The sequence below is a fragment of the Nestor notabilis genome, unplaced genomic scaffold, assembly GCF_000696875.1.
Source record: "Nestor notabilis isolate BGI_N333 unplaced genomic scaffold, ASM69687v1 scaffold2936, whole genome shotgun sequence".
Taxonomy (NCBI): Eukaryota; Metazoa; Chordata; class Aves; order Psittaciformes; family Psittacidae; genus Nestor; species Nestor notabilis.
This window is the reverse complement of record NW_009932187.1, coordinates 92,968-108,444: the sequence shown is the minus strand read 5'-3', so window position 1 is coordinate 108,444 and position 15,477 is coordinate 92,968. Positions and strand designations below refer to the sequence as shown.

Sequence of the window (15,477 nt, the reverse complement as noted above, 5' to 3'; positions counted from 1 at the left end):
GCCCCCCCGCACAGTGTGCAGGTGACAGAAAAATGCAGTCATCATGACCTGTTTTTAAAGGTGTCTCTTGGGGACAAGGTGGCTTCAGAGTGGAGCGTGACAGACCTGAGCCAACACGTCCCTTTTACTGCTGTGGCAGTGGAAGTAAACACTTGTAGAAGCAGCCTTATCTCGTGTATCACCTTGTTGGTATTAACCAGCCCAGAACGGAGAGATTAAAATAAAAATGCTATTTAACTCATCTTTATTTAAGCTTTGTATTTTGTAGGTAGATTATAGGCAAGATCATTAAACTTTATTTACAGTATAAAATACAGTATTTTTATCAATGAAGTGATTTTGAGTGGCAGCATATATTACAACTTGCACTGCATTTGAGGCTGCTCAGCTTGACCTTGCTACAAGAACATGAAGCCAAGTTTGACAGAATTTAGGGGCAAAAAACAAAGCTCTGTCTTGAATACATCTGAAGCTGAAACGTGTACCACAAACGTGACAGAAATAAACTTTGCTTTTAGAAATCAAGCTCGTATGTGATCTGGTGGCAAGTCTAATTTTACATGCTGCTTAATTTGGTGCTGCAGCAACGCTGGCACTTAGGATATTTCTGAGAGGCCTTCTGTTTGATGCCCAGAATGGGACAGGTAGTGCTTGTTGCATTATGCTGGCCAGGAACAACTACCACCACTTCGTGCTAGAGCCACCTGCTGACTTACCACACTGAAGCATACGCTGCCAGGGCCTCCCTTCCCACTACAGGAGCACGTGGATGCTCCTGAACAAAACATCTTTAACTTCAGATAGGGACAGAAAGCCTGGAGGTGCACCAGGATGGAGCAGCTGTAGGTCTGTTTTCAAATAAGCATACACAAGTGTTTTCTATTATCTACAAATATTTATTTTAACACTTGGATGTAACTACAGGAAGCCCTTGGCACTGATAGAAAATATTGATTCACTGTTAGGTTACAAAAATTTATACATAGCAAAATTTAATGCTCTTTACATAAAAATATTAGACTACTTAAACAAAACTTCAAAAACTCCCAGTCATAGCTACACTGAATTAGAAAAGAATTAGGCTTTAAGACACTGCCTCCATTTTACCCTTATGCAAACACTGGGCTAGAACATCACCTGCATTGCCGTAGAAATGTCTCCTTCATGCAACAGGTAAGAACATACACTAGGCTATTTTGTCATATTTGCTCTACATTGATCAACTTTGCCCCTGTTTTGAAACTGTCAAATTAGACTTCAACATTTAACAAAAAAAGATTCTATTTGAAGTTAATACCCCCCAAAATGCCTTTTTTCTCTTAATACTGACTTGAAGGAATTTGTGCTTCCTTTGCTTTTATATTCAGCAAACAGTCAAAACTATCAAACCACACGTCAGCTTAACATGGGTATGACTTGAATATTTAATTTTTTCAAATGCTGATGTATTTTACTCCCCCCCCCAACATTTATATATATATATCATATAGAACAAACACCAAATATACCATCACTAATACTCAAGATATCACTGAATGCTTCTGAAAAAAACATTAATTAGAAGGCAGACTTCTATGGGAAATGACTTTAAAATGGCACCAGTTTGTTTGTTGTTGTTTCTCTGAACACCACATTTTCTTAATGTGCTAATTAATTTGTAAAAAGGAAAACACAGAAGCACTGACTATAATAAATTTGCTAAGCACCAAGATAGAGAAAGGTGGACGTCCTGTATTCTGCTTTATGGCTGTAATTTTTATTGTTTGTGTAAATCTCTGCAAACGTTCTCATCTGCTCATTTGGAATAGTCAGATTCAGTGTCATTTTAATAAGGTAACACTTTTCACATACTTCAAATGTAGGATAATGGTCTCCTGCCACTATATAAATGCTAAGACATTTATAGAAAATAAATATTAAGGCAAAGCTGACATTTATTTTCCAAGAAGGGGATCATTATCCAGATCCAAGGATCTACATTCCATTAAATAGGTAATAAAAAGATTAAAACTTGGGACCTCTGCTCAACACTCCTGTGAGCACAGGAGCGCAACTGCTTCATCATAGAAAAGTGTGGCACAAGAGCAGGGCACTGTTCCTGCGGCCCACGCCAGGAGTGTTCCAGGGCAGCCCCGCCACAGCTCGGGAGATGCCGCGTGTGCCTTTGCCTAAGGTCTGCACAGCGGGTGGCTGCCTGCTGGTGTGGAGCACCCTCCACAGCTCTGTGCAGGGCCCAGGGCTGTAGGAACACATCAAATGCTAAATACCAAAAGTCTGGAAGAAGAATAATTTGGTCACTTAGTGTGAAGTGTTGCCTTTTAAAATGCCTGGAATAAAACCTCCATTCTCTATAAGAAAGGATGGAAGATTACCCATGGGAAGATTTCCCTATGAAAGTGTTCCAGGAGCTGGAATGTGAAGCTTTTGCACTTCTAACTTTGTTTGGTAGACACACATCTGTACTGCAGAGCAGCTATTTGTTGATTTGTCAGAGCTACAGAATTCTTCTGCGGAATTACTGTGGCAAACATCTATGTGTAAGAATTGAGTTGCTCTTTTGACCGAGACTGGATATCCTGAAGCTCCTGCTCTTCTTTTGCTTTGATATCTTGGTAGGCCTGCATTTTGCTGGCATCCTTTAAGTAGGCCCAGTTAGAAGACAGTATCATGAGGAAGTGGATCTGGAAGAGAAGGGTGAGCATGATGGCTAGTGAGCATGTCAAGAGGCAAAGCAAGCTGCTAGTTAGATTAATAGACGCTCTTTGAAATAACAACCAAAAAAAATAAAGTTACTCTACGTTAATAAGCATTCTGTTATGAAAACAAGCACAGAGGCTATTTCCAAAGGTCTCTAGGATCTGGCATGCTAACACTTCAGTCAGTTATTCACAATTTAGAGGCAGTTAGTAGAACAGTAACAAAATGAGCTACAGAGTTGTACGGATCAATTAAAATGCAGAATGGGGGAAGCAGAAAAAAGGTTTTGTACGTGGTGAGACATGGCATCCGTAAACTACGATGTGCTCAGGAGAACTGCTGGCTGAGGTTGTGCTGGTTATGCATATCCAAGCCCAGATCCCGGCAAGTCTTTTCCCCCAACAAGCAGATGAGAATTCCACCCTCCCCCTGGAAAAAGCCTGCAACTGTAAACAGTTTTATTTACGTGAACAAGGCTACAGTAACAGCGAAAAATTAAACAACAAAACATGAATCCAAAACTAAGCAAAAGCATGCAATCTCTGGGTTAATTGTGTATTTTTATAGCTACATTTTAAATTTCCGTTGTCTAACCTCAGGTGAAGAGTTTTGTACCACAAGTAGCAACCGGTTCTTTTTTTCTTTTAGTTACCGGGTGGATTTTTTCTAGTTTGTGCATTCGTCTCTTCCCAACTTCTTTTCACCACACTTCATGCAACAAAATCTACATCTGAAAACACTGATTCACTTCCCCCCCCCCTTTTCCCTAACAGTGTAAAAAGATCTCTCTGGCCTATGCATGGTTTTGCTTCCCGTGCAGTCATACTTACATTTTTGAGATCTGGCTACTGAGAAATCAGTTACTAAAGTGCAAGCTGTACAAGAGCAGAAGCTATTTATAAGCTCGTTCTCACTAGTTCAGGGTCCAAAATAAAGAATGTGATTGTTCTACGCAGAGCTAATGCAAGGATGTATTTCCTTCCAGAGAGAGTGTGATTTGGCAATTACTTGAAACTGAAGAAAGAGGAAATAATGAACTTCTTCTTTCATGGAATCACTGGAAACACAAGCCAATTAGTCCATTAATACCTGGGCTTCCGATTTCTGCCGAAAAAGATTGGCACTATCTTATTACTCCTTTCCTTTTTTGCATCATGTATATTTTGTATGCTTGGGAGGGGGTTGTATTTGATGAAGAATAAATTAACAATTCTGACCCTGAACTGTTCCAGTACTTGTTTTAGAGATGACTGTTAGAAAGCCAGTGGAGACTTGAACTGAAAACATCCCATCTTCAGAAGGATGCTTTAGAAACACCCTTACAGTAACTGAATCCTCTCGACATGAAAGAATAGCCAGATCTCATCCACATCATAGTTCATATACAAGAAGTCATTTTATTAATCTGATCAGCTAAATGATGCTCACTGAAGCTATTTACAATTACTGTCACAAAATTCAGAAAGCTAGACTTTTAGCCTAGGGTGTCAGTGGTATTTCAGGCTACGCAATGCAGCTCTTTACTGGGCTTATACAATTTAGAATTTAGTGCAGCAATCTTCCCGACTCTTAAACTTCAAAACAGCATAGTTATATGTAGTAGCCATCATGTAGATCAGCTGGTGGAAGAGAACAAAATACAGGAGAGTAAGATACAAGGTGACGGCTCAAGCCCACTTGGGCAACTGTCGATACTTTTACAACAGACGTTATTCTGAGCTTCTTCCAGGGTGAAGATGCAAGATAAATCACTTGCCATTTATCCCAGAGAGGATAACCTACATACAGACCTAAAGACTATTTCATCTACAAACAGCTGGGTTACACCTGGGTTTGGCTGACATGGGGTTAGAAGCTGGCAGCGAAAGGAAGCATTAGATGTATGAATAAGTCATCTCCTTAACGTCCTTTTTTCCAGCTGCTGCCTGTAAGTGGCATTGCAGGGTTGGACTACCCAAACTGCCCGGGGCCCAGACAAAAAAATCAAGAGGTTACAAGCGACTGATCAAAGAAACTACAAAAGTGAAAAGAAATAGGGGACATAAAAGCAGAAATAGTGGGTAGAAGTAGGATTTTCAAAGGATATGCAAAAAATTTTTTTCTAAGGATGGGGGAGGTGGGTTATGATGACTTCTTAGAGCAAATATTTGGGATCTGCTGACTTGTAATGACCAAACTACAGCAGCAAATAATGATGATTACAGCTTACTTTCCTTAATGTCTACTATTACTATTTTGAAGATACACAAAATTTAATCTTAAAGCATCTTAAGCCTGAAAGGAACATGATACGCAATAAAACGTCAAAAAATACTACCCACCAATGCTATGACGGTGGCACCAGCTCCAGCACAAGCCACAATGAACAGATGGTAAGACATGTAGAACTAGGGGAAAAAAACATGTTGAAAACACTGAAGTAAATGAGAGTAATGCAAAATGCATTTCAACTGTTCCCAAGGATAAGGATAATAAAGGCATCTTCATCGCAAGGTATTCAAAGCTTTAGAAAATAAAACTGTTCTGAAATAATTTGCATTTTTGGATGACCTAACAGAATAATCTCAGTGTTGTGTTTAAATCAATCTCTTTATACTACTAGTATTAGTTTTCTCCAGAATTTTTATCAAGCTATTTATTACACTGCGCCTGAGTGACTTGTAGGCGAAAACTGCCTACAGGTTATGTTTCTGTACCTCGTTCGTGTTGCAGATGTTCTCTAGAATCGGGCCACAGGCTTTGCCAGGTACAGCATTCCAAGGGATAATACCTGAAATACCACAGCAAAAGAAACCACTAATTTTAGCGATCAACACACACTTTCTGCTCCTCTCTCCTCTTTTCCGCCCACCTGCCAGTTGTGTTCCCATTCTGGGCATCTGCACGTTGACCAGCAGAGCTTGGAGTTGGCAGGAGGAATTAAAACAACTCACTCAAGTTGCGCTTTCTCCTCACACTGAGGCTCGTTGCCAAGGCATGTTCTCAGATGTGGTTTTCCCATATGGCAGCCAAATGGTTGGTTGGGTTTTTGCACTCCGGGTCCAGTCCCATACCGCCTACTCCCCCACTGGAAAGGGATGAACTGCACCTCAGAGGTACTTGGCACCTTTCAGGATAGCACTTACTTACTTACTAGGTTAAGATCTATTTGAAATGAGGAGAGCGTGAATATGGAGCTAGATGGTAGAGTTACAGGATTTTTTCCTGGTTTAGTTCCAATAGGTAAAAAGCATGTGGGGAACACTGCTACAAGGAAGCTCAGTCTGCCGCACCTACTCCCAGTTACTTTTCTTAACATGACTGAAAATCTGAAAAGTCAACGGGATCTGGCAGATTTAAAATAACTTAAACTCTTAGACCTGTAACAGATGTAAAGCTTAAGCAAAAGCCATTTGAAATAGGAGAAAACCAGCTTGTCTCCCCCATCGAGCTTGCATTTCAAACTCAGCTGGCTGGAATTAGCAACTCTGCAAGGGGCAGGTCACTGAAATTATCTCAGGATGGTTCGGCTTTCAAAAAGATTTTATAGGATTCACTTTAAAGCCAGCATCTTCTCTGCAACTGCAATATACACTTGAAGCCTTTTAGCTACTAATTCCAGCCAAAAACATGAGGGCAGTTCAGTGACACGAGATGCTGGTTAAGAAGCTGCTCTCTCCCACCACGCACTGAAACCCAAATGATTTTACTGATCAGAGGAACAAACACCATGTGACACTTGCACAGCTGCCAAACAACTGGGAGAAGCAGAAAGGTGGAGGAGCACATCTCCTCCCTGCTCTCCCAGGCTTTGCTGCTGAAGAAGATGTCTTCCAAAATCTTCCCAACCTCTTGCTATCAGTTGCTAAAACAGGATGCAAACATTTAACTGATTTGGGCCTTCTTGCCTTTAAAATGAGTATGTATCTTCTCCTACTGGACTTACAGTCTGGAAAGGAAAGCAAGCCCAAGCTTCCTTACTTTTTCAACTCTGAATCCGTTTCCTCAGCTGTCGTGGTTTGAGCCAGCCAAAACCAGGACATGAGCTTTGAATGCCTTAGTTGAAAGAAAGAAACATTCCTAGAAAACGCTAGCTAAAATGAAGCCAAAAGTCCTGGTGACAAAAACTCTTCTGCACAAGGGAAGCTGCAAAGACTAACTTCAGAAAAAATTCACCTCTAAGGAATGAACTACTTTGAAAAGCCTGATCCTATTTTAAGTTATTGTCCCACTCTCTCCTCTGCTACCTGCACACCCATGGGATTGCTGTGTCTCATCAGAAAGCAGTATCAATTCACTAATTGTTAAGGCAGACTCTTGATTGCAGGTTTTTGGTCTTTTAAACTGAAAGTAACTGTTAGTGCAAAGTTCAGGTGTTAACTTCCTATTTAAACGTAAAAACAGCTTTTTGAAAAGAAAGAATATATACAGGTGGGTTCAAAAACCAAGATCTGGTTATCTATTTCTCAGCACTGGTTCCAAGCAGTTTATTTTGAGGCTGGTCTATTTTTAAACCTAATAGTATAGTATTGGAAACCGCCACAAAATCATTTTAGATAAATTACTTGCCAGTTCAGTTAAATTGATTGCATCTGGAAAGAGATCAGTGTAATCTGAATTAATTAGAAGAGTAATAGCACATTCAGAGACACACGATGCTTTTGCATTTGGTTCATTTGATAAGGCTGAGATAAAACTACTGAAGACAGACCAAGGAGAAAGGATAAAGCATTTAATCAGGATTAAAATGAGTACCGTATTGCCTGATATCCACGCAGATCTGGTCCCCTGGAACTGTCACATTTGTCTGAAGTGATTTGATGACTTCGCAAGTTGACCATATGTTATAGAACATAAAGACAGGCACAGCAGAGAAGCCAAAGACCCCAAGCCAGGCCACTCCAAGAACATAGGTGAGGAAAACAAACTGGGCAGAGAAAACACAAGCACTTCGCATTTATTCTTTGAAAAGAACACTTGAATTTTCCTTAACAAGGCTTCAAAATAATCTTTAAGTATACTTTTGGCAATCAAGGAATAAAACAAGCATGAATAAAATCAGTATTCTCATTGCTTACAATTACTTCGGTAGTTTGAGGTCTACTGAGAAAGTAATTCAGATGTTTCCTTTTTCATCAGCCTGTTTGAGCAAATAGCTTGCCCTCCTGAAAGAGCAGTCCATTAATTCCTCAAGATTCTCAGCTAAGCAGGGATGCTGATTGTAGGCTAAACCCAGTAACATTCCAACAAAAATCAGTTCAAGGAGTTTTTTAATTAACTGTAACATACTAGCATTTCTATGCAACTTGCAAATCAAAACAACAGAGCTAATCGATGCTCACAGAGCTCTCCCATACTCCCTGATTTACTGAAGTCAATTTTGAATGTAACATTTGAGAATGCCTATTTTTTAAAACATACCACAACCTTTACAGCAAATCAGAAAGATTCAGTTGATCTGATACACATTTGCAAAGAAGAAAATGAGTTACTTCACCTTAGAGAATCATGGATTTTCCACTGAAATTTGCTGGTTTGGGTTTGCTCTTTTTAAAAATAAAAAAATTACTACATGCATTTTCTTTGGTAAGATTACAAGGTATGGCACTCACCGCTTTGGAAATTTCTAGCTTCCCACTCCCACCTACTGGGCTTCTTCCCTTTTCCCTCTGCTTCTAAGTTTCATGATAAAACAGTAGCCCTGGCATCAGTTCTTACCTCCCTCCTCCTGGTGAGACAAGGATTTGGATCCCACTTGGAAAGTGGGGGAACACTATGACATCTTCTGTGTTCCCTGTTCGCTGTTATTTAACTGTAGGTGTACTGGAAAGACTTTACTTGCGCTGGTGCTGCACTATCTTACTTAAAACTTGTGTGCCAGAGAACAACAGTGAGGATGGGAAAGGCTCTGATGGGGGAGAAGGTTCTCTCAGCCTCACCCAGAGATGAGACACTGAACTAATGCTGCAGTGGTGGAAGTTCACATCCTCACAGGTTTTTGTCCAGATGTGCTGAACAACACCGCAAACATTACAGGAAAGGTTGAGCAATTGGTTAGGCTTTACAGTCAGTGAAGTTGGGGTGTGTGGGGAGGTGGGAGAGCTTGCAAACTAAGGCCCACAAGTAACCCAGCTAGCCTCTAATTCATACACAACTGAACTGAAATACACTATTTCATATTAGATAGTGCCACTCACCAGACCTATGTTTTACGTGAGAATTGAGAATTCTCTCTTTGGATTTTGGATAAATGGACCAATTTACAGGATTTTTATAGATCCACATTTTATGATGAGTGTGTTTGCATATATGTATGTGGAAGTGTTCATGAAAGGAAGAACATAAAGCCTTTAGCTCCTAAAACAGCCAGGAAAAAACACACTCACTCTCACATTTAATGTGATAACTGTGGGAAATGGGTATTTTGCATTACCACAGCCAAAACAAATAGTTTACGGAAGTTGGAAGTCTGTGTTCTGCTACAACCTTATGCAAGATGGAAGGGACAGCCTTTCAGGACCTTGCTCAGTAATTCAACAGAGAAAGGAGTAGAAGAGCTTTTGATTAAGGAGGAAAAAAATAATACTGTATATCCAAAAGCTTGTTGTCCATACCCAGCTGCAGCCAACATTCTGTTAAGATATTTTATCTCCTCACAAATCTTGTTCTGACCCTGGTGTTTTAAGCAGTTCTACTCTACACAGCAGCATACAGGAATTTTTATGCCATGACTGTCACCACTAACACTAATGTGTTTAACCAGAGCTCAAAGCTATTACTCAGCTGCTAAATTCTCTCCTTCACTATGTGGACAAATATGGGCAAGCATGAAAATACATTTTTTCTGTCATATTTCTATGTGTCATGCTGGTATTTGTGTAAGCAGCTGACAATCACGTGCCTGCAGCTACTCAACTGCACAAGCAATTCTCTGCAGCAATTAGATGCACATATGTGTATGTTTCTACTATATTTTGGATCTTTGGAAAACATTGTTATAGATCTAATTTTGCTCCTCAGTGAAGATCATACTTGCTAGAAAAAAAAAGCAAGTTAATAGCTGCTTGACTGGAAAATGATTGTATGTCTTCTTTTTATTAGCTCTTGGAAAATTCAGTAACTACCCAACAGTACAGTGGAAAATTGTTAACCCTCTTGAAAATAAACATGCATTTCTTTTGTATTTAACCAGCTGAAAGTACATATTTTTAAAGTACAGGATATAGATTGTATATTAAAATGCAACAATCACATCAAAAGCCTCTTCTCTTTTCACCCACACTTTCCCGTGGGCGATCTGTCATACTGCTTAGCTTCCTCCATAACTACAAGCTTTGAATTCAGATTTTCAGAAATAGCTTTGAAATCCTGTCTCAGAAACATGGTTATGTTTCTGTTCTTGCAGAGTGCGCCCTGGGGGGCAATGTGGGTGAGAATCCGAAGTTTTATTTTTAGTTAAACTTTGTTTAAAATTTTGTTCTCATACAGAAGTATTTTGAAGGGAAGATGGATTGTAACTTTATGGTTTTAAGTGTTTCAGCTTTATGAGAAAGACTCCCTGTTATATCTATCATAGAATCATTGTATGGTTTGGGTTGGAAAGAACCTTAAGTTCATCTAGTTCCAAACCCCCTGCCACAGGCAGGGACACCTTCCACTACAGCAGTTTTCTCAAAGCCATGTCTAACCTGGCCTTGAACGCTGCCAGAGATGGAGCATTCGCCTCTGTGACTTTTGCCATCTGCAAAAGAAAGACAGCAATACTTGGTTCAAGTGCAAAGATGTTGCGAAGCTTCATTTATTACTGTTTGTCTGAAGGATCCAGACATCCTGAAGCAGAATTGGCTGTGGAAATCAGAAGCATTACAGTTTGCTATTTAAGTACCTCTGCAGACCACAGCCATTTTACAGTCAGCCTTCAAGCATCACCAGCGTGCTCCATGTTTAAAAGCACAAATTTTGGTTTGTGTGTTTAAAATTAGCAGTCTCCAGGCAAGTGGGTTCAGCTTTATGACATGGGAGGCCATGGTAGCACTCTGACAGTCCACCTGCAGAATTTAGATTTGACCAAGCATTCTCAGAGCTCAAGGAAGGACCAGCAACAGGGATTGACTCTGACCACCCATAAGGAGTTAAAGAAAGAAGGCAGCAATATGCTGTTGTTTAAAAAGACAGGAGTCAAACCAAGGACTACTGTTCTCATTTCTGATGCTACTTACCATTCCACTGATGCAGCGGCCACAAGCTGTTGTTTTGAACTCTCCATGCAGCTCCTTCACAGCACTTGTTGTATAAAAACCTTCTGCCAAAAGGATTATTCCGTATAAGAAGAAAAATGATGCAATGCCATAAATTACGTACTGCATTAGCTGAATTCTAAAATGGAATAGAAAAGATATAATTAGATTTCAGTCCTATAAAAACACAGTCAGTCCTCCCAAATCATAAGATAACTCCTTTTCTAGAAGTACAGTTCAAGGCTCCTTAACGCATTTTAAGCAAGCAGACTGCAAGGAGAGGCCAGCATGAGTATCCCACTTCTACAGGTGAACAATACTAATGTGCATTAGTGTTGTACATGCTTGGGGCACATGGTGTAAGCACTCCTTCAGATATTATTTGAAAAAGTTCTCAATTTTGTAAATATCTACTACCTGCAATGACACTCATGTCTAGAATAGGTAAATGGAAAGAGTAATTTCTAAATATTATCAATCAGATTCAGTATCTGAATGTCAGATCTACCACACACCACTTTTGGTCTCCAAAAGTTATACTTCACTATTAGCACAACTTCTCCAGAACTTACACCTTCTTAAAAGTAATTTGATTGTTGGGATGGCTATTTTGGATGAAGCTATTTGAAGAACAGAGAGGTTAATTTTATAAATCCATGCTGCCATTTTTCTAAGGATAAATATATTTTTCCTCAGATGTCTTACCATTCTCCACTAAGTAGCTGCTAACACAGATCTCCAAGGAGCATCTGCATGTTTTAGCTTAATTTAATGACTACCATTTATATAGTTGAATGTTATCCAGACAGATAGCACATCCCTTGTATCAAAATAAGATCTTGCTCATTTAAAATTATATGTGGGAAGTGTTATGCTTGTTTTCCAAACTGATTAAAAATAACAGGATAAATCTGTTGCACCTGTGCTGTAAAGCATGAAAAAATTAAGTCAAGATTTGAGAGAGTATAGCAGAATTCATTTCACCACCATTAACACTGAGGAGAAACTCAATGCATGTTACTAGAAATTAATAATATGAAAACCAGTTTAAAAAAATCTATTCCAAAGGGTGCCTTACTAGTATAGTTTAATTTATTTTATGTCTCTGCGGCCATAAATTACTTGCCCCTTATTAGCACCTCCCTTGCCTTTCTTGTTAGGTCTCTACCAAGTCCAAGACCTCAGCTGTTTTGGTAGGAATGACACGTTTCCCTGGGTGCTGATGCTGTCTTGACAAGAAATAATTGTCAACAACAGCCCAAAATTTAAGTCTTTTATGGCTGCCTTGGCAATTTCTATTTTGCTTAAATGAAGACTGATATGAGAACAGGGTGTTTTGTCACCTGGTTGCTGAAGAACGGCCACTTGCTAAATTTTGTGGCTAACTAACTGCAGGGTTCTCATGGCTCATGCACTGGAGCTGTGGACACAGTACCCAGTCCCAGGGTGTAAGGGTGGGCAGTGCTGGGATGGGGGACCCTGGCGGGGTTCAGTCCACGTGGCAGGTCTGGACACAGAGGGTCCTGGAAGGGGCCAGAAGCCCTGTAACGGTGCTGCAGGACTGATGCCATTGATCCCAGGGGATGGGAAGGGGTCAGTTGCGCATGCAGACTGGTAGGTCTATGTCCACAAGCACACAGAAGCAGTGACGAAAGGAAAGGAAAGGAAAGAAACACATGAAAACTAAGTGTGTCAAGCTGGACCCTGGTAGCGAAGTCTTCAAATAACGTCCTAAAAGCTGGGTCTTAAGGGCAGGTAAGCAAAGCACGCATGCCTTGTTTGCTGCCAGTGCACCCCTCTGCACACAATGCAGTGTGCCCCACGTAGGGCCCCTCATCACAGACGCGGGTGGCCTGCACAGGGACCCCTCCCAGAGCGTTCAGATGGCTTTCAGGTTTTGGCTGCCCTCCTTCACGCTGTCCCCCTGCCACGGCCCGGCTGTGCCTGTGGGCAGTGCTAGCCTATGGTAAGCAGCAGGCAAGATGCTGAACCCAGACCCAGTCAGGATCCCAACGCTGGTCTGCGGTCGTCATGAATCACTACGTGTGCAAAACTCCTCAGTGCCATCACACAAAAGCCTTTTCACACTCCGGCAGTTCAGCTGGAGGGGCCGCGCAAGACCCGGCGTGTTCAGGCCACCAGCCCAGAGCCTGGGACCCCCGCATCCCTCGGTGCCAAGGGGAGAGAGACTCACGTTGGTGGGTCTGGGTGCTGAGTGCAGGCCCTGACGCAGGCCTCCAGGCTTTCCGCTGGTTTCGTGGAGAAGCCTCGGGAACACAAAAGCCCCAAATATTTCACAATAAATCTACCCTCTTTCGGATTAAAATTGTTACCCCTGTTCTGTCACTACAAGGCCTGGTGAAAAGCATTTCTCCATCTTTCTTATAGGCCCCCTTTAAGTACTGGAAGGCTGCTACACAGTCGCTGTGGAGCCTTCCTTTCTGCAGGCTGAACAAGCCCAACTCTCTCAGCCTGTCTTCATAGGAGAGGTGTTCCAGCCCTCTGGGCGTCTTCATGGTCCTTCTCTGGACTTGCTCTAAGAAGTCTGTGTCCTTACGTGGGGAGCCCAGAGCTGAACACAGTACTCCAGGTGGGGTCTCACAAGAGCAGAGTAGAGGGGAAGAATCACCTCTTTTGACCTCCTGCTCACACTCCCTTTGATGCAGCCCAGGATATGGGCTGTGAGCACAGATTGTCAGCTCGTGTCCAATATTTCATCCACCAGCGTGCCCAAGTCCTTCTCCACATGGCTGCTCTCAATCCCTTCATCCACCAGTCTGTACTGGGCATTGCCCTCACCTTGCACTTGGCCTTGTTAAACCTCATAAGTTTTGCAGGGCCCCACTCCTCCAGGCTGGCAAGGTCCCTCTGGATGGCACCCAGAGTGAACTCCGTATGGCATTGCTTCAAGTGAAGTAACTGCACCACTCACCTTGGTGCCATCTACAGACCTGCTGAAGGTTACAGCACTCGATCCCACTGCCTATGGCATTGATGAAGATATTAAACGGTATTGGTAGCAATGTAAACAGGTTACGCAGGATACACACTCTGGTTCTTTGCGTGTGAACATCAAAAAGACACTGACTGCTTTGGACAAACAAGCAACCTAATACTCAGGGATGGAGACTGGGGTTTGAATCCATTTCTACCCATTTAGCATGAGGGTATTATGAGGAATAATGGAAATGGGAGGCATACTTACACTTCACTCAGCAAAGCATGGTCGCTGGCAGTTGTGGAGAAATGCTGCTCAAGGATAGACACAGTTCCCGTGAGCGCCACATGGCCGCAGCCACAAAACAATGCAACCCCCGAGAAGCAGAGAATGGTTGCCACGAGTGAAGCATATGGCACTCCTCCTAGGCACTTAATGCAACATTCAAAGCAACCTAAGCAGAAGAGAGAAAGCAAAAGAAACATTATGAGCAAAAAGCAAATTATGAGGAAAAGAACATCCGTCCTCCGCTTGGTAAAAGCCACAGGGACTAAAAGGCCCAGGCATTGACATGCTAAGCAAAAATCTATAGGTGGTGCAAGACAACATCACCCTCTAAAGCAGTGACCTACAGATCTGTTGGTATGGACTCAACACCCAGAAAGTGTACTGAGTGCTCCTATCTTTACAGGATCAAGAGATCAATGAGCCAGCCTATGAAATGGAAAAAGAAAAAAAATCACTTGTCTAAAGTGATCCATTGCGACTCAGCTGCTCATAGAGAGCTCACCACGTTTCAGCATTACTAATGGCAGGAGCACCAGCTACACTGGCACAATTCAGGAAGCCAGAGAAGCAAATAAGACAATACAGCCTTTTGGAAAACTAAGAGATACTTTGCACTTGGAAGAGGAACACATTTAAGTCTGCAAAACTTAACTACCACTCTCCCATGGCTCCCAAGTTACTTTTGGTATAAATCTGTATGAGGTTATAGGGATACAGATATTTTAACTGAAAAATTGAATGGGAGCCAAAGAGTAGCAATCTATATTGAAAGCAGTGACATGAAGCTGTGTTACATAGACAATACATTTCCAGCTTTATAGGATACACTGGATTTGCAGTGATCCCTGAATACAGTCTGCAGTAGCATAATCATAGTTTTAATGAAATGAATCGTTTAAGCAGACTGAGTTAACAAACCACCATTCCCCCCTCCAAACTGCTGTTTTACAGACTGTAATAAGGAGGTTGCAGCTGAATTGCCAGGTTCCTTCCAACCGTGTGGCCTGAAAACCCATCTGCTTGCAGAGCTGGGAAATGTAAATCGGAAACAAACAGAGCTTTTAACTGCGCTATAATGGTAATGGCAATCCATACCAATTAATTACTTCAGGGTGATGGCATTAAGCTGTCTCCATTAATGTGCATTTCATACAACTGTGCAAAACACAAGCCATTAAGACAACGCTTAATGGAGTGACCAGCGTTGCACGTCGCAGGAACAGCCCGCTGCTTCTCTGGGAAGGCGCTAAACAGACAAAGCTTTTGAAGGCAGGGAGACAGCTGGCGAGCGTGTACACCACATCACATCTTCCCACCCCAAAAATTCTTCACTAAGAT

General features: G+C 41.6%; 1 protein-coding gene across 2 annotated transcripts in view; it reads right to left on the bottom strand.

Moving 5' to 3' along the window:
• Nucleotides 1-2,254: 2,254 nt before the first annotated feature.
• The window catches only part of GPM6B (glycoprotein M6B), a 30,181-nt gene continuing 16,958 nt past the window's right edge, over nucleotides 2,255-15,477 (bottom strand). Inside the window, exons 3-8 of one of the 2 annotated variants that reach the window (XM_010016239.1) lie at nucleotides 14,119-14,305; nucleotides 10,896-11,052; nucleotides 7,432-7,603; nucleotides 5,394-5,467; nucleotides 5,019-5,084; nucleotides 2,255-2,681 (exon numbers count right to left, since the gene is read on the bottom strand). In XM_010016239.1, coding sequence (XP_010014541.1) covers nucleotides 2,532-2,681; nucleotides 5,019-5,084; nucleotides 5,394-5,467; nucleotides 7,432-7,603; nucleotides 10,896-11,052; nucleotides 14,119-14,305 — 806 coding nt within the window. In that variant the 3' untranslated portion in view covers nucleotides 2,255-2,531. Of the gene's footprint in view, nucleotides 2,682-4,045; nucleotides 4,317-5,018; nucleotides 5,085-5,393; nucleotides 5,468-7,431; nucleotides 7,604-10,895; nucleotides 11,053-14,118; nucleotides 14,306-15,477 lie in introns of those variants that run through there. The other variant, XM_010016240.1, reaches the window with a different exon arrangement.